Source organism: Pipistrellus hanaki (genome assembly GCF_964339955.1).
Source record: "Pipistrellus hanaki genome assembly, chromosome: 13".
In the NCBI taxonomy this organism is placed as follows: Eukaryota; Metazoa; Chordata; class Mammalia; order Chiroptera; family Vespertilionidae; genus Pipistrellus; species Pipistrellus hanaki.
This window is the reverse complement of record NC_140515.1, coordinates 41220569-41239087: the sequence shown is the minus strand read 5'-3', so window position 1 is coordinate 41239087 and position 18519 is coordinate 41220569. Positions and strand designations below refer to the sequence as shown.

General features: G+C 38.1%; 2 protein-coding genes across 2 annotated transcripts in view; one reads left to right on the top strand and one right to left on the bottom strand.

Moving 5' to 3' along the window:
- RAB5A (RAB5A, member RAS oncogene family) overlaps positions 1-18519 on the bottom strand; it is a 410882-nt gene that overhangs the window by 233937 nt on the left and 158426 nt on the right. The gene's annotated exons all lie outside the window — the stretch shown is intronic.
- Positions 1498-18248, top strand: SGO1 (shugoshin 1). Its single transcript, XM_084902969.1, has 8 exons — positions 1498-1653; positions 4227-4375; positions 4457-4653; positions 8399-8472; positions 10604-10662; positions 12112-12927; positions 15239-15428; positions 15648-18248. Exons 2-8 carry the CDS (start codon positions 4234-4236, stop codon positions 15766-15768), a joined length of 1599 nt encoding a protein of 532 aa, XP_084759095.1. The 5' UTR covers positions 1498-1653; positions 4227-4233; the 3' UTR covers positions 15769-18248.

Sequence of the window (18519 nt, the reverse complement as noted above, 5' to 3'; positions counted from 1 at the left end):
GGCACTAAGGAAGCACAAAGCAGGGTACTTAAGGAAGCTTTGAGGACAGGGAAGGCTTCTGGAAGAATTTACCTAGACAATGACACCTGCAGCATACATAAGAGATAAGTGGGAGGGCATGCATGGGAGTGGGGGGGGGGGGAGGCAATGGAAAGATATGTACACATATATACCTTAATGAAAAAAAAATTTTTTTAAAGATACCTAGTACTAAAAGAGAGAGAGAGAGAGAGAGAGAGAGAGAGAGAGAGAGAGAGAGAGAGAGAGAGGGGTGGGACTCCGGGAAGGAAACACCCTTCTTGGTGCACAGAAGAGGTGGAACCAGGAATCATGGGAATCTTTCAGGACCGAACACCTCCTTAGGCGTTCTTAGATGCCGCGGGCAGCCTTGATTTAAGAGTTTCATAATCAAACATACCTGCTGTGTATCAAAATGTCACTATGAAGAACATAAAAGAGTGGAGCAGGCAGCCAGAGTAGGTACTTGTGCGGCTCATACAAAAAGATTAGGTAGCAGCTGGCTTAGGGGATGGGAAAAGAGCGATGTTTGGACGTGAGAAATACTTAGAAAATAGAACTGACAGGACTGCGTGACTGACTGGACATTGACAAGGTAAGGGAGAACACAGAATCAATCCATCAGAAAGATTCCCAGTGGGCAACTGGGTGGAAGCTGGTGCCATTTCCCGCCCGTTAAAGAGCCATGGGTAGCCGAAACCGGTTTGGCTCAGAGGATAGAGTGTCGGCCTGCGGACTGAAAGGTCCCAGGTTCGATTCAAGGTCCCAGGTTCGATTCCGATCAAGGGCATGTACCTGGGTTGCGGAAACACCCCCAGTAGGGAATGTGCAAGAGGAAGCTGATCGATGTTTCTCTGTCATTGATGTTTCTAGCTCTCTATCCCTCTCTCTTCCTCTATGTAAAAAAAAAAAATCAATAAAATATATATTTTTAAAATAATAATAATAAAAAAAAGAGCCATGGGTAGCCGGGTAAAGAGAAAGGTAACCCACAGCTGGATATTTCAGGAATCTGCAACTTCCCCCAATCATATCCTGTGAATCCAAAATGTGCTCCCAATTGTTCTCCCTAAAAGCTGCCTCCCTCCGGGCAGCAGTTGGATGCCTGTGCGGGCAACCACACCAGGAGAGTCTTCTCACAAGAGGGAACCCTAGAGCACAACCTCGAAGATGGGGACACAGCAAACCTCAAGTTAAAACCGGAAGTTCCCAAACCCTAACATACCCACCCTTCACAGATCTGGGAGCGGCTCCGCCCCCAAGCCAACAACTCAAGAGGAGAAAAGTGCCGGCGGCAGGTCCACCCGCCTGACAGCCGGCTCCGCCCTCCCGGGACTGGGACAGCCGGTGCCCGGATGTGGAAGCTTGACGACAGTGCGTCACGTGGGGACGCCCCCAGGGGCGTGGCTCTGACTGCGTCGGGGAACGCGCCGCCGCCTCACGTGACCGCCCCCAGCCAGCCAGCCAGCCAATGGGTGAGAGCCGATGCGAATTTCGAATGTGGTTGCGGCCGTCAGCGGCGGGTTCGGGAGACGGGGCAGGCGGCCCGGGAGCTCGGGGCGCGCTCCGCCGGGTTCTGTCGCGGAGCCTTGGGATGTGAGGAGGCAGACGGACGCGGCTGAAGTGGCGGCCAAGGTACGGCTGCGGGCGTACCTGGGGGAGGCGGGTCTCCGGGCCCTTTCCCGGCGGGCGCGCCCACCCCCTGCCCGCTGGCTCTCCGGGGAAAGGAGGCCGCACGCCGTTCGGATGTGGATCCGAGGCGCCGTGACCCGTTACCCTTCCCGCTGGGTCTCTCTGTCGTTCTAAGTTCGGTGTCCAAAACCTGAGGCTGTGGCGTCGGACTAACCGGGTGCTTTTGTCCTGCCACCTGACTCACGCTTCCCGAGGATCCACTTTCCTCTCCCGTTAAATAACCGGGGTCGGAACCTCCTGTCCTGTGGAATGGTGTGAGCTAAGCGATGTGTAAACAAAACCTTTTCAGTGGTTAAGAGCCGGGCTCAGCATATAGCACAGAGCCGGGCCGCTGTGTTGTGTGCTTTTGCTTGTCCCGCTGTCCTGCCTGCTGCCCCGGCGGCAGGAACGATGGATGGAGGGATTGGGGCGCAGATCCAATGTTCTGCATTCTTTTCGGAATCCAGATCCCTTACCAACACCGATCGCGGCTGTCATCCGCGCCGTGACCTGTTTGTTTTCTTTCATTCATTCATTCATTCATTCTACCACACTCCCGGCTGGTGCCATCATCAGCCTAGACAGGAAATAAAACTAACACGACAATGTTTTATGATTTTAAGTTGACTAAATTTGATAAAAGGTTGTTGTTGTTGTTGTTTTGGGGGGGTAAGATAACACGTGGTTTTTAAAATACCTTAACTAAACTAACATGGTCGATTACTTAATCTGTAATCAAACATCTCCAGTTCCAACTTCAAAAACTACATTGTGGTACCATATGTTATACAACCTACTTAACATAAGTGCTTTATAAAATAGTTGTGCTTTCTCTACTGGGGACATGCCAGTGTATATTTTATTGATGACGGCGGAAAGGAAATATTTAAGTGACATCTACAAAATCTACACCTAGGACTCCAGACAATGCAAAGGAGAAAATAAGGCCTGGTGAAAAATCCTCCAGAAAAATATAAGTTTCAGGAGTGGATTTGACTAAGGAGATGAAGATAGTAGCCTTTGTAGTGAAATTGTTTGCATAGATTGTTGTAGAAAAGTTTTTTTTGTTTGTTTTTGTTTGTTTTTTTTTTGCAATCTGCACAGGTGCAATCTAAGGTAAAAGATGTTCATGGAAAGCAGTGTGACAAGCTTAGTAGCAGAATCCTAAAGCCTACCTGGTTTGCCTCATTAAGTATACTTATGTATTAAAATACTCAATAGCATATTCCACTGTCAATGCATGTTTTGCTAATTTCTTGTTCGCTATATTCAGGATGTACTAGGAATTAGCAAGCCTGAGTTTTTGGAAAACTTGGAGGACACTGACATGTTTCTGTGCATCCATTCCTGCTGGTTCTAGCTCTATCATTGTTATCATAGCCTATTAAAATTGTACATAGTGCTGCATAGTTTAAACCTCAGAAGATCACTGGCATTAGTGAGAGTGTATACATATCTAATGTAATACTGAGTTAAAAGAATGTGGAAAAGAAAGAATTAATCAAGTGACCTAATCTGATAAATAATAGAAAAAAACTGGAAAATGAAGCCCAGATATATGATTGCCTCTCATCTAATGCTGTAAGCCTAATAAACACCAAAAGTTGGTCATAGGTATTGCTTGTAGGAGACATAAATAATAATGGCGTCAAAATATAATATTAGCTGAAACTGGTTTAGCTCAGTGGATAGATCGTCAGCCTGCGGACAGAAGGGTCCCAGCTTTGATTCCGGTCAAGGGCACGTACCTGGGTTATGGGCACATCCCCAGTAGGAGGTGTGCAGGAGGCAGCTGATCGATGTTTCTAACTCTCTATCCCTCTCCCTTCCTCTCTGTATAAAAATCAATATAATATATATATTTTATATATATACATATACTTATGTGTGTGTGTGTGTGTGTGTGTGTGTGTGTGTGTGTGTATATATATATATATATATATATATATATATATATATATATATATATATATAATATTAAGCCCTAACCAGTTTGGCTCAGTGGATAGAGCATCAGCTTGAGGACTGAAAGGTCCAAGGTTAGATTCCGGTCAAGGGCATGCCTTGGTTGCAGGCACATCCCCAGTAGGAGGTGTGCAGGAAGCAGCTAATTGATGTTTCTAACTATCCCTCTTTATTCCTCTCTGTAAAAAATCAATAATACATATATATAATAATAATGATTATTATTATTATTAAGCATTTCCTATAGCGCCTACAATATGGTAAGCCCCCAATGAGTATTTGTTAAAGAGTAAATAAATGGCATATTACAGTCATTGGGCTGGAAATCCATATTTATTAAACCTTCCTTATAAAGAACTCTAAGAGGATAATATGCCAAACATATCAACAAGATGTAAAAAGCTGCAAAATCTAGGTTATTACCAGGTTTAGCTATGTACTTTGAGCTAATTCTTCAGCTACTAAGTCTCTGTTTAAACATTCTTTATGAATAGCCTCTACTTTCAAGCTTCCTTTATATTTGATGATAATATATTTTTTAAAGTGAAATATTTTTTATTTTAAATTCCTAGGCAGAAGATGGCCAAGGAAAGGAACCTCAAAAAGTCCTTTCAAGATAGTCTTGAAGAAATAAAGAAACGAATGAAAGAGAAAAGGAATAAAAACTTGGCAGAGATTGGCAAACGAAAGTCTTTTGTAGTTGCACCGTGTCAAATAATCAGTAAGCTTTTCATGCTGTTCTTTTGCCTCACTTTTTAAGTTTAAATTTAATAACTAATAAAAAAAAATTTATCTCTTTTAGCCAACACTTCTACACTGCTAAAAAACTACCAAGACAACAACAAGATGTTAGTTTTAGCTTTGGAAAATGAAAAATCCAAAGTGAGAGAAGCCCAAGACATCATCCTACAGCTGAGAAAGGAATGTTACTTCCTCACATACCAGTTATACGCGCTGAAAGAAAAACTTGCTTCACAACAAACAGAAGAACCTGCTCAGGTATTTTCATTACAAAGGCTGAATCTCTAGGGAAATGGTAAAGCTATGAATTAGTAGTTTAAATCACTTATGCTATTTAAATTAATTACTGATAACTGTGAATCAGTTCTATAAATCTTAGCTTTTCTATGTAGTTTTGCTACATCTAGTCGGGTTTTATAAAAACTATGTTATGCCGAAACCGGTTTGGCTCAGTGGATAGAGTGTCGGCCTGAGGAGTAAAGGGTCCAGGTTTGATTCCGGTCAAGGGCATATACCTTGGTTACGGGCACATCTCCAGTGGGGGGTGTGCAAGAGGCAGCTGATAGATGATTCTCTCTCATCGATGTTTCTAACTCTCTATCCCTCTCTCTTCCTCTCTGTAAAAAAATCAATAAAAATTAAAAAAAAAAAAATCTATGTTAATTTGGGGTGGAGAGCATTTATGTGCTTCTAGAGAATCATTTTTATCTACTAGTTGGCTAAATAAAGAAAATTATTCATTAATTTCCAAACAAGAAATATCCTGAACATTTTTCTATCCACATTTTTAATTGGATTGTTTGTGTCCAAGGATATATAAAAGGATCAGCCAGAATATAACAGATATTGGTTTAGAATATTCTTTGTGTCTCATTGAAGGTTAATCCTAAGAAGAGTAATGATGAGCCAGTTTCTTTCTTTTTCCCAGAAACCACAGCCAGGGAAATGAGTGGGGCGGAGAAAGAGAAAAGCAGAGTGTCCGGTGTTAACAATTTACTTTCTTTCCTTGTGACTGTTTGCTATGCCAGTGAAGACAGTTGTGCTAGCAGCAGACTGGAGAAGAAAGCCAGACCATAGTGATTAGAGTAGGGTTATGGACCTGAGAAAGGAATTAAAGTCACCTCTAGCTGAAACCGGTTTGGCTCAATGGATAGAGCGTCGGCTTGGGGACTGAAGGGTCCTGGGTTTGATTCCGGTCAAGGGCATGTACCTTGGTTGCGGGCATGTACCTTGGCTGCGGGCATATCCACATAGGGGGTGTGCAAGAGGCAGCTGATAGATGATTCTCTCTCATCGATGTTTCTAACTCTCTATCTTCCTCTCTGTAAAAAAACCAATAAAACATATTTTTAAAAAATAAATAAATAAAACATCAGAGTTTGTTTTCTGCCATATACTAGTTGCATATGTCACTCGTTCTCAACCATCACTCTACACTCGTGCATCCATGCTTAGCAACTCCTTTTAACAATGACGGAGAAGCTTAAAATGCTTTAATAAGATGCTTTAATTAACCAGAAATTTATTTCTAATAGCTTTTTGTTCCCTACATTTTATAATGGATCTTTTTAATAATTTGTTTTTGAATTTTATCATTCTTATTTATCCAGTAATAAACTGGTTTAGAACATTAAATATATTGATAATAACTTTAAAACTTTTAACAGGAATAAATTTCTAGTTGATAAGTTTTAACCTATTCATTATAACATTAGTATATTATATGTGCATCAAATTTCAAAAAACAACTGGCTCAATTAGAATGACTTCTAAGGTATCAGACTGGAACTCTCATCTTCCGATACAGGTCTACAAATCTGCCTGTATCTATTCTCAGGTTCCCTCTTGTTGCAGTGACAAGTGTCGCTGCTCCCAGCAGAGTCCAAGTCCTCCCCTGTGCATTAGTTTGCTTCTTCTCATCTCCCCTAGGAGGTTTTAGTAGCCTTGACACAGTGACAATAGAATGGCATGGATAAATGCCATTTATCTCCTTCTCTGCTGAATCATTCTAGCTATCATACAAATGTGCCTTAGAATCTCTTATGTTCAAAGGAAAAGAAAATAAATGAAACTTCCTGATCTCATCTCCATCTGCTTATTTTTCTACTCCCATTCACAGCAGAGCTTTTCCAAAGAGAACAGAGCACTTAATGTCTTCATCTCCTCGACTTCCATTTCCTTTTTCTTTAAATGATCTTGGCCATTTTTATTTATTCTTTTAGGGAGAGAAAGAAACATCAATTTGTTGTTCCATGTATTTATACATTGATTAGGTAGGTAGGTAGAGCGTTGTCCCAATGCACCAAGGTTTTGGGTTCCATCTCTGGTCAGGGCACATAAAAGAAGCAACCAATGAGTGCTTCCAATTCACTTTTGAACTCACACTTATCTGGCATTTATCCATGCCATTCTATTGTCACTGTGTCAAGGTTACTAAAACCTCCATATTGCCAAATTCAGAAGTCACTTTTTCTTCTTGACCTGAAGTAACATACAAACAGGGATTACACTTTGCTAGAAATACTTTGATCTCTTAGCTTTCTTATTATCATATTCTCCTAGTTTTCTTTCTGCTTTTCTAACTGTCCCATGTCAGTCTCTTTCACTGGCTTCTTTTAAATGTCAATTGGTCTCGACCCATCTTACTACTCCCGTAGCTTTAAATACTACCTGTTAATAACTTTCAAATTTGTAGCTCAAGACCTACACATACACAACACAACTATTTAACATAGCCACTTAAATATTTATAAAGGATTTCAAACATATTTTGTAGGAAACAAAACTCTTTATTTCCCACCCTACCAAAGATATTCTGTATTTCTACCTCCCTCCATAAGTCATGCATCCCAATAAAACAACCTTCCCCATTTGTTCAGCTCAAAACCTTCCACTTGGCTTTACCTCCATAGCCTCAGAATTCCAGTCCTAGCCAATATCATATCTTGCTTCTTTTACTACGATGACTTCTTAACTCCTTGGCCCATTTCAATCCATGTATCACACAGTGGCCAGGCTGTTCTTTTTGTTGTTGTTAATCCTCACTCGAGAATATGTTTCCATTGATTTTTAGAGGGAGGGAGAGAAACATCAATGTGAGAGAATGCCCTGAACAGGGCCTGGGATCGAGCCTGCAACCGAAGTACATGGCCTTAACTGGAATTGAACCTGAAACCCTTCAGTCCTCTGGCCAGTGCTCTACCACTGAGGAGGGAAGTACAATGACCCAGGTTTTAAAAAGATTAGTCTTACCCTGCTTAACATTTAAGTGACTTCTCTTCACACATAGACTAAAATTTAAAGTCATGGCTCTCAGAGCCCTGAATTATTTGGCCTCTGCATGTACATCTGCTTTTCTTCTCAGTGTCTGTGTCCCAGCCACAATGGTTCTTTTCTAAACACAGGTTGTTTTTGTATTATCATGATTTTTGTATTTGCTGTTTCCACGGCTTTCTCTTCCCCCTGCTCTTTCAATGGCTGGCTCCTTTGCATTCTTCAGATTCCAGATGAAAGTCACCCTATATAAAAGTGCCCTCTACCTCAATTACTCTCTGTCACTTCACTATTTCCTTTGTAGCATTTAACACACTGAAAATATTTATATATCTGTCTTTTTAAGAAATTTTCCCTACACTAGAATGTAAGTTTTAAGAGGGTAGAACTAAAAAATGTTTAGACCCATTTTCTGGAACAGAACCTGGCACCATGATAGACAATAAGTGTTTGTTGTGTGTGTGTTGTTGTTGTTGTTAATATATTTTTATTGACTTCAGAGATTAAGGGAGAGGGAGAGAGAGATATAAACATCAATGAGAGAATCAAGCCTGCAGTCAGGCATGTGCTGTTGATCAGAATCTAACCTGGGACCTTTCAGTTCGCAGGCTGATGCTCTATCCACTGAGCCAAACCAGCTAGAACAATAAGTTTATTTTTTAATAAATTAATACTTTGTGATGAATATTTGAGTTTTACTAATGTTTTCTTTCTTTTAATACATTCACAGAACCATGAAGTAAGTTCTTCTGGAATGAACTCCAATGATGACAACTCTGGGGATTTATTTGTGAAGGATTTACCGTTAGTATCAAATTCATTGTTATGCTTATTGATATCAAAAGAGATGTAATTCTGTGATCCATTTATGGAAGGAAATTTGCATCATATTGAGCCCTATTTTAAGCCTCATGATCTCTCCACTGAGCATATAGTTAAAGAAAAGTTAATATGTTAAAGTTCTGTTATAAATAGCCAAACCAAATCTTTTTCATAGTTACTTTTTTTATGTCTAAGAATAAGAAGCTTTTCTAGAATTATTAAATTATTCCCTTCAGTTGTATTTTTCTGGTGCCAAATTTTTATTCTAAGAAGGATTGGTTATTCAAATGATGGTATTTTGCTACTGTGTTTCCCCGAAAATAAGACATCCTCCGAAAATAAGACCTAGCATATGGAAAGATAAGACATCCCCTGAAAATAAAAACTAGCGCAACTTCTGGAGAAAAAAATTAATATAAGACACTGTCTTATTTTCGGGGAAACAGGGTAGTACTACAGATAAGTCTGTATTTGGAAAGTAATATAATAAAACATATTTAATACCACTGTCACATTGCCTTGCTAAACCAACTTATTCCTAAATACAATCAGATCCCATATACTCTCTTACCCTTCTCTTGAATCAAGTATACTTTATTTGTTTGTTTATGAATTATTGAGATATAATTACAATAAAATGCACAGTTGATAATTATACAGTTCAGTGAGTTTGACTAATGTATAGTCAAACCAAAATCTCAATTAAGATATAGCTCTAGCCGGTTTGTCTCAGGGGATAGAGTGTCGGCCTATGGACCGAAGGGTCCCAGGTTTGATTCTGGTCAAAGGCATGTGCCTTGGTTGCAGGTTCCTTCCTGGCCAAGGCCCTGGTTGGGGCTCATGCAGGAGGCAGCCAATCGATATTTTTCTCTCGCATCAATATTTCTCTCTGTCTTTTCTCTCTCTTCAACTCTCTCTAAAAATCAATGGAAAAATATCCTCGGGTGAGGATTTTAAAAAAAAGAGAGAGAGAGAGAGAGAGAGAGAGAGAGAGAGAGAGAGAGAGAGAGAGCGCGCGCGCATGGCTGTAACTCCAGCCTGGAGTTTCTCAGTCTCAGCACTATTGGCATTTGGGCCAGGTCGTTCTTTGTTTGAGAGAGCTGTCCTAAGCATCCAGAGGTATCCAACAACCTCCTTGGCCTCTATCCACTAAATGCCAGTAGCATTCCTCTTCCTTAGTTATGAGAACCAAAAATGTCTACAGACATTGGCGAACATCACTTAGGGGGTCATAACTGTCCTCAAGTGGGAACTACTGCTATAAGCCATTTATTTCCTTATATCCCTTTTGAATCCGTGTCCCAGTCCTCAAAGAGATCATCACTAATATGATTTCTATCCCCATATTAACTTTAATAATTCTAAAACTGCTGAACTTTAAATCTGACAAAATATTCATGTAACGGGCAAAAAGTAAAATGAGATAATTTAAGATTATCTTAAATAAGATAATTTTAAGATTTTTGAAATTGTTACTAGTTTGTTACCATAACTCTGTTGCCTAAACCACTATTTAATTTTTTATATCTAGAGGTGAAAAAAAATTCTCCACAGTAAATAAAAAACAAAGTTATATGTAATTTAAATGAAATAACCAGTAATAGTATTAGAACATAAAGAAAATTATTTTTCCATGCACCAAAGAGGGACAAGATTTTTTTTTTTTAATGAACAGTGTTAACTTCAGAGTAATCAGTAGTTAAGCATCATAAAAGCTGGTACTACCAAAAAACTCAGCGAATGATAAAGCAGGCTCCTAAAGAGTTGGTAATCAAATTGCATTTCTTTGGTATATTTTATAAGTCAATTCTGATTGGCTGTTTCTCCAGTTAAATGAAATTATGACTTATGTCATGTTTTAAGGAAGAACTGTCCAATTTAATATGTTAGTTAATCCAGTAAGAATTGAATTTCAGTCATTACAAATCAGCCTCCATGTAATCAGTACAAAGGTTGTTTGGTTTCCTTTAATGTAGAATAGATGTACTGACTTAGAATGGAATTATGAAATAATACTAAAGAAAATATAATATTTTAATTTCCAGAAAATCTTAAGCTTATTTTTATTTCATAATTGTTAATTAAATTTTTATTTTTCAATGGTATTTCTAAGGCAAGCTCCTCTTCAGGAAGATCACCTTCCAGAACAAGGGGAATCATTCCAAATAGAAGGTAATTCAAGTGAAAATCTGAAAATATGATGTGAAGGATAAGATGAGGTCTTTGAGAAAAAGTAACATAATTAAATTTCTCTAATTTTCCTTTTTAACTTTTTAATCTTTTCGCTTGATATTCTTCTGCTTAAAGCATATCTGTTTATTTTACAAAGTTTTAAAATATATCCATTTATTGTGATTTGAAACCTTAGCTATAACTATGGCTTCAATTTCCTGAACCTGACAACATGTTAAGATCTTTGTTAGCATTTTATTTAAGATCTTTGTTAGCATATATATTGACTCAATTAACCCTCACAACAACCTTGCAATATAGGTACACTCAGTCCCATATTATATAAACTCAACAAAGTAACCCAGATGGTCAGAATCAAGCTTTAAACTCAAAGCTAACCTCCAAAGCCATGCCCTTCTTTCTACTTTTAAATCAATGTGTTCCTATACTATACTGAACTAAGTTCTGAAGAAGGGAAAGCATTTGAATAAGCAGCTCTAAATTTTTCCATTTCAAAATACAAATTATATTTCCTACCTGAAATGCTTTCCAGTTATTCCAATTTTTCTCATTTTTCAACTAATAACTTAGTTTTCACTTTCTTGGTGTATTTGTCCTACTTTGGAATATGAGATTCCTTTTCTCTCAATCCTATACACATAGATACATGTAAACTACTAGTTATTCTTTAAATGAGGAGCACATAAAACCAAGTTAGAATATTTTTGAAGATTATATAAGATTCTTCCACAGATGAGATATAAGATATCAATTGATCACTGCCAAATAAATGGATGGTAATACTAAGTTCTCTACATTTTTATTTACTTACTAGAAGCCTGGTGCATGAAATTCATGCATTGGGTGGGTTCCCTCAGCCCAGCCTGCCCTCTCCAATTCGGGACCCCTCAGGGGATTGTCTGATTGCCAGTTTAGGCCCATTCATGGGGATGGGGCCTAAACCAGCAGTTGGACATCCCTCTCACAATCCTAAACTGCTGGCCCCTAATCACTTACCTGCCTGCCTTTCTGGTCACCCCTAAGTCTCCCCGCACCCTCCCCCCACCAACCTGGTTGCCCCACGCAGCCTGCTTGTTCAGTCATTTGGTCATCCCTCACTAACCCCCCTGCCAGTCTGGTCATAGGCTGCCATATTGTGAGGGCATGATGGTCAATTTGCTTATTACCTCGTTATTATATAGCATTAGTGGCTTGATGCACAAAATCCATGTAAGAAGCTCCACCCTCATAGCCCCAGCATTGTCCAGAAGATCATTTGGTTGTCCGGCCTAATTAGCATATTATATTTTTATTATTATAGATAGTAAATGTGGAGAAACTATAGAATAATTTCACTTAGTCCATTTTTAACTTTGAATTCTAAGATCCTTGGAATTAAAATTTCCATAAAGTAAAACTATTTTTCTCATTTGTTTTTTAAATTCTCAGAGCAAATACCTACTATTCCTCAAGACAGGCTGGGATTTGATTTGGATTCAGGTGAAGATACATCTACTGATAATATCTTACCTAGAACTGTATCTCTCCGTCGCAATTTCAAGAACCATTTTAACAATTTATGCCAATTCAACACCTTGGATAATTTTGAAATCAGTCATATGTCAGAGCAGTCATCTGGTTTGGAAACAATTAGATTTGTAGACCCACTAGTAAATCTGCACTTATCTGAAAATGTAGAACAAAATATTTGTCAGTGGAACAAGGATCAAATTAATATATCACAAGAACTGACTCACCCCGGAGGATCTGCTAAAACAAAAGAAAATATTTTTGAGTATAAATCTGAGCAAACTAAAAATAAGCATAGAGATGCACAAAGAAGAAAACGAGGAGAGAAAAGAAAAGCTATTAGAAGGAGAAGATCAAAATATGTATATAAGTATAAAGGAACTATCAGTAAAAATAAAAAACCTGTTTCCAAGAAAAAGGTGGATGATTTTATGACTTCCAACGATGCTTACAATTTTAATTTGGAAGAAGGTGTTCATCCTTCTCCTTTCCGACAAAAAGTAAGCAATGATTCTAAAAGAGAAGAAGATACCAATGTATCCGAAGTGAGCAGCTATGAATCAAGTACTTCAGAAGATGATTCTGATGACCTCTATTTGCCCTCTTGCAAAGACAGTCCAAATCTCACCAGCCAATCAGATGGGAGCCCAGTCACCAGGCCTCCATCTAAAAGAGCACTAAGATGTAGGGATGAAAAAGAGATGGAGAGTTCTCAGCCAACAAAAACTCCTACCAGTAAGTGATCTACTTGTTTGCCTGCATTTTTAATGTTTATGATAAATGATCACTCCTGATGCTTACATACTATACTTACCATCTGTTTCTCTGGGGGAGGTTAGAGACTTGCCATCTGTCCCTTTGGGAGAAATAACAGTCTGATCAAATAATTGAAGGGTCTAGGGTGGAAATCACAGTAATATTGCTCTGAACTGCTTTAAGGTACTTCAGGTCCTCTCTAAGAACAAAATATGGGGGTAAGGGGGAGTAGAAGAGGGTAAAATGGGGAATAAATGGTGACCGAAGGAGACTTGACTTTGGGTGGTGAACACACAATATAATATACAGATGATGTACCATACAATTAAACACTGAAAACCTGTATAATTTTATTAACCAATGACACCCCAATAAATTAAATTTAAAAAATTTTAATTAAAAGAACAAATACTTCTTGTTGTGAAGTATTTACTTTTAGTAAATGAAGCTTTTCAAGACAGGAAAAACTTTTTGTGGAGTTAGGTTGAATTAAAATACCTTTCATAAACTCACCTGAAACACCCCTTGAAAATGAAATCAACTTAAATCCAATGACCTGTCATTTGAATGGCTATACTTTATATTCAATTTGACAGTAACTATGATTTTAAATAATTTTCTAGTTAGTGAATATGGCCTATTAAGACAAAAAAAACTCTTCCCTCAATTGACGGGCCTAGTATTCTTTTGTAAGATACTTGTAAGACATCTAAAAACTGGTTTAGAAGATCTTGTTTTGTTAGATCAAAAGTCAGCATGATTCAGAGGTTGAGAATATATCCAGCACCTACCCATAAAGATTCTCATCTGGGAATTTTAGTAAGTTTGGAAAAAATAACATACACAGGTTTTATCATTCTCAAATTGGATCCTAAGAACAACTCTGTGAAGTAAAGGTGTAATCATGTTTGTTTGTAAGGAAACCAAAGCCTAAGAGTCCAGTGACTTTCCAAGGCCAACCAGTTAGGTAGGATAGCATATGAAGATCTTTTTTTAAAATACGGTGTGATGATGCTAGAGCCAATCAAACAATTTTGGCAAAATGTTGATAATTATTGAAGCTGGATAACTGTTGCTTCATTATACTATTGTCTCCATCTTTGTATACATGTACAAATTTCCCTAAGTTTTTAAAAGAAAACATGTATATTCTAAATAGTGTTACTCAGGGTGTGGTCCCTGGACCTTCAGCATTAGGGTTACCTGGAAATTTCTTATAATTGCAGAATCTCAGGCCATACTCCTTAATCTTGAATCAGAATCTGCATCTTTTTTAAAAAGTTCCCTGGGGAATTTGTGTATACATTAAACTTTCCAGAATATAACAGTTTATCTGATGTTTCTACTTAACCATATTTTCCAAACTGAAAATTAGAATAATTACTGTAGTACAGTATGCTCATGTGGGGACCAAAAAAAAGGATATTTGAAACCCAGATAACCCTGGAGAGCAGGGTTACTAAGGCACAATGTAGTTAGTCTTTCTTGGAAAATGATTTGCTTTTTAAAGCTATTTGAAGAGATTGTTTGTTTTGCTGTGTGCTGGGTATCTGTACCCCAATATAGTTAGAGTTCCAAAGTAGAATAATTTGGGTACTTATGATAGGAAAAACACTGGGTAACTCTTTAACTTACTAGCTTTACTAGAGGAAACTTCATTTCTCCTGGTTTACACAGAGGCTATGATTTCGAGTTCTCATTTACTTGAGAATGAGTTTAAATGGAATATAGGAAGCCACCTGATAAGCTTTGGCACTGAAAGAGATAGAGGCCTTGATGACTCTAAAGAGCAAGGTGTGACTAAAATGAAGTTCCATAGTTAATTTTCAAGAATTCTAACTTTTAATAAAACTATATCAACTCTTCACATCTACAATACTTAGCATTTTTATGTCATCTGGGATGAAAACCTGATAAACAGGTTTAAAAATCTGTATTATAACGGGGACCGGTTTGGCTCAGTGGACAGAGTGTCGACCTGCGGACTGAAAAGTCCCGGGTTCGATTCCGGTCAGGGGCATGTACCTTGGTTGCGGCACATCCCCAGTGGGGGGTATGCAAGAGGCAGCTGGTCGATGTTTCTCTCTCATCGACGTTTCTAACTCTCTGTCCCTCTCATTTCCTCTCTGTGTAAAATCAATAAAATATATATATTTTTTTAAATCTGTATTATAAAATGCTGGCTTCTATATTTAGATATGTAATTGCAATACAATTTTATTTCCTATGGGGAGTGGGTGTGTTTTGTTGGTTTTTTTGGACTGATATTCAGTAAAAGTTGTTTTTGTAGGTACAATACCTGAAACTCACCAGTCACCTCATTTTAGCCTGAAGGATATCACCAATGTCCCCTTGCATACTGAAGTGAACATGAGAAAACTTTCTCTGTCTCCACAACAGAAGCAAGCAAGCCCAGTAGGGTCTCTGCCTAAGCGTAGGTGCACAGTCAGTGTGAACTATAAGGAACCCACACTCACTTCGTAAGTATTTAATATGTGGGAACTCACGTTTGAAGATACAGTTGGGGGGTGGGGAGGAGATAAGGTAATAGAATTTTGTACAAGAGTGAATCTAGATATATAAAATTTTGATTAAAAAAACTAAGATGGGAATGTTAACTCTGGCCTATTTTACAGTAACTTTATCCTGAAGAGTAAGTTAGAATTGGGTTGCTAAAGAGCTCTTTTTAATCTTTATAGGAAACTAAGAAGAGGAGACCCTTTTACAGATTTGTGTTTCTTGAATTCGCCTGTTTTTAAGCAAAAAAAGGATTCCAGACGCAGTTCCAAAAAAAAAAAAAGTATGAAGCAAATACAGTGAAGCATTTGTTGGATGTGGTTTAAATACATCCCCAAGAGAATAGAAAAATAAATTCATCCCGCAGCCCTTCCTATTGCTCCAAGAGAGAATCCATAAGATAGCACACAAGTGAGGTGGTCTGTGCCATAGAATATTCTCTGGATGGGACTCTAGATCACAAATATTTTTTAAAAACTCTACTTCAAATGTGATCTTTGTTCTTATGCCTTTAATAGATTTGGTTTATTTTTTTATTTTAAATATAAATAACTGGACTGAAGCACTATTATAGTTAGATTTCTTATACTGCCTAATGCCCATAATTTTAGTCAAAAATGTATCTTAATGCCAACATTTTGGGAATAATGATTATTCAAATAAGATATTGTAATTATAAGCTTCTGGCCCTTTTACTTCTCCCTTTAGTGGGGATTATTAGAATGACTTTTGAAAACAGGCTGAGGATCTTTTGAAACCCCTTATATAATATTTGAATAAAATAAATTCTTGATATTCACAGGAGGGTATACTCTATTGTTTGTGTCTTCTTTATACCGTTGTTGTATTTAATTTTTCAGGTAAAATTTGCATGACCTCATGACATTAATTTAAAAATAGAAAGAAATACATGGCTTTGGAGAAAATTGCTATTAGGGTGAGGGACTAGTTAAGTAACTAATTGAACCCCAAGCTAAGCTCTGGATATATATTGTTCAAAGTAGTACCTCAACAAAATCACAAATTATTATGTCATGGACTTTCAGGATAGTTACTTATTTAGTCAACTCTGATGTTAAATGTCTGAATGCCAAGGATTTGTTTGTATTTTTTATTAATCAATGAGAGGAAATTACCTAGTTCAGTTCTGAAAGTTGGAAGCCACTGCTTGTATATACCTCTTTAAACTAGAGTGTTGTAGATTATCAATTTTTAAAGAGCAATAAAATTTGTATAATATAGTTTTTGTATTTTTCTTGGGGGGGGGGGGGCAGGGAGAGGTGTTAATCCTTACCTGAGGATATTTTTCTATTGATTTTTAGAGAGAGTGGAAAGGAGAGGGAGAGACAGAGAAATATCATTGTGAGAGACACATCATTTGGTTGCCTCCTGTATGTGCCCTGACCAGGGCCAGCGATCAAGCCTGCAACTAAAGTACGTTCCCTTGACCAGAATCAAACCCAGTCCTAGGGCTCATGTTCTAGCCACTGAGCCAAACTGGCTAGGGCTGTTTTTCTTCTTTAAATATCAGAGTATGCATGTGGTCATCTTACTTTATAGCTTCACTGTTCTCATCTTCCTTTGACACTTTTCTTCCCACTTTGATTTTTTTCTGTAGCCTCTACCATGAAATTCTTAGCTCCCCCACCATCCTCAATATTTCTCTCAACTTTTCACTGTGGATTGATCAACAAATTCTATTTTAATGGAGGATTCTTCCAATCCTGACCTCCAATTTTCTTGACTGTCTCCCTACCTCTCTGCATTCTGTATCAGGCACACCCAAATCCTTTTCATCAGCCAAAATTCTTTTATTTCTGACCTCGAAAGCCATGCGCTTCTTTCTACTTCAAATTAATGACCCTGTTCTCAAATACCAGTGCTCACTGATTTGTATGTCCTACTTTCCCATCACAGTCTCTTCTCCCACCCCTCTTTATTTGTTCAACTAGTCCTTTACACCCTTTCTTTAAATTCATAAAAACTCTTGAATGGCTGTCTTAATGTAATTAAGATTAAATCCAATTTAAAATTTAATTTTTCAGCCACAGTAGCCACATTTCAAATGCTCAGTAGCCACTTATTGGGGTCAATGCAGACAGAAGATTTCCACCACCACAGAAAGTTGTATAGGGCAATGCTCTGGGCCAGCAGTGGGCAAACAATAGCCTTTGGACCAAATACAGCCCTCTGCCTGCTCTTGTATGATCTGCAAGCTAAAAAATGTCTTTTTTAAATGGGGGGGGGGGGGGGGGGTATGAAATCCTGGCTATTGATTTTGGTGATAAAAACACTGAATTTGAACCCCAATGAAGTACATAAAATCTTTGATTTCACCTTTTTGGCCCGCAACCTAAAATATTTATTTTCTAGCCCTTTACTGAGAAAGTTTGCCAACTCCTGCTCAAGGTATTTACTGCCTTTACTTTGATCTTTCTCTGTTGACGTTTTCTGATCTAGTTCTGATCCTTCCCTTCATCTTCAAAATCATTGTTCTAAATTTGGTGGTTTTGTTCTTTTACTATTCCTGCATTCTTGCTATAGTGTTTATCCATAGACTGTTAAGGATTGTTTTAACATTTTACATGAATGTTATATTGTATATACCTCTTTGCAACTGACTTGTAATTTAACTGTGTGTTTGAGATTTATCCATGTTGGCAAATGTAGGTTATTTTCATTGTTGTACAGTATTTTGTTACATGAATAAATCAAACATTCTTCTGAGATATAACTGGCTTCCATTTTTTCTTCACTACACATTATTGCTTCAGGGAATGGTCTACATCACATGTGTCAAACACAAGGCCTGCGGGCCAAATCCAGCCCGCCAGGCCTTGCAATGTGGCCCGCACCGCGCTGTCATCACTGCACTCCGCTGTCAGTTTATGACATTGTCAGTTTATGACTGTTCAGTAAACCATTCGGCCCGCGATTTAGGCTGGATTTTAGATTTTGGCCCCTTCTCTGATTGAGTTTGACACCCCTAGTCTACATCCTATACACGTGTAAGTTTCCACAGAGTTGATATCTAGAAGTGGCACTGCTTTCTAA

What these genes read in the sequence shown, in the direction of transcription:
- SGO1 (XM_084902969.1), top strand. Translation starts at nt 4,234, where the DNA reads ATGGCCAAGGAAAGGAACCTCAAAAAGTCCTTTCAAGATAGTCTTGAA. An exon ending in GCCAACAAAAACTCCTACCA is followed by an intron (nt 12,928 to 15,238) that starts GTAAGTGATCTA and finishes TTGTTTTTGTAG; the next exon opens with GTACAATACCTGAAACTCAC. An exon ending in AAGGAACCCACACTCACTTC is followed by an intron (nt 15,429 to 15,647) that starts GTAAGTATTTAA and finishes TAATCTTTATAG; the next exon opens with GAAACTAAGAAGAGGAGACC.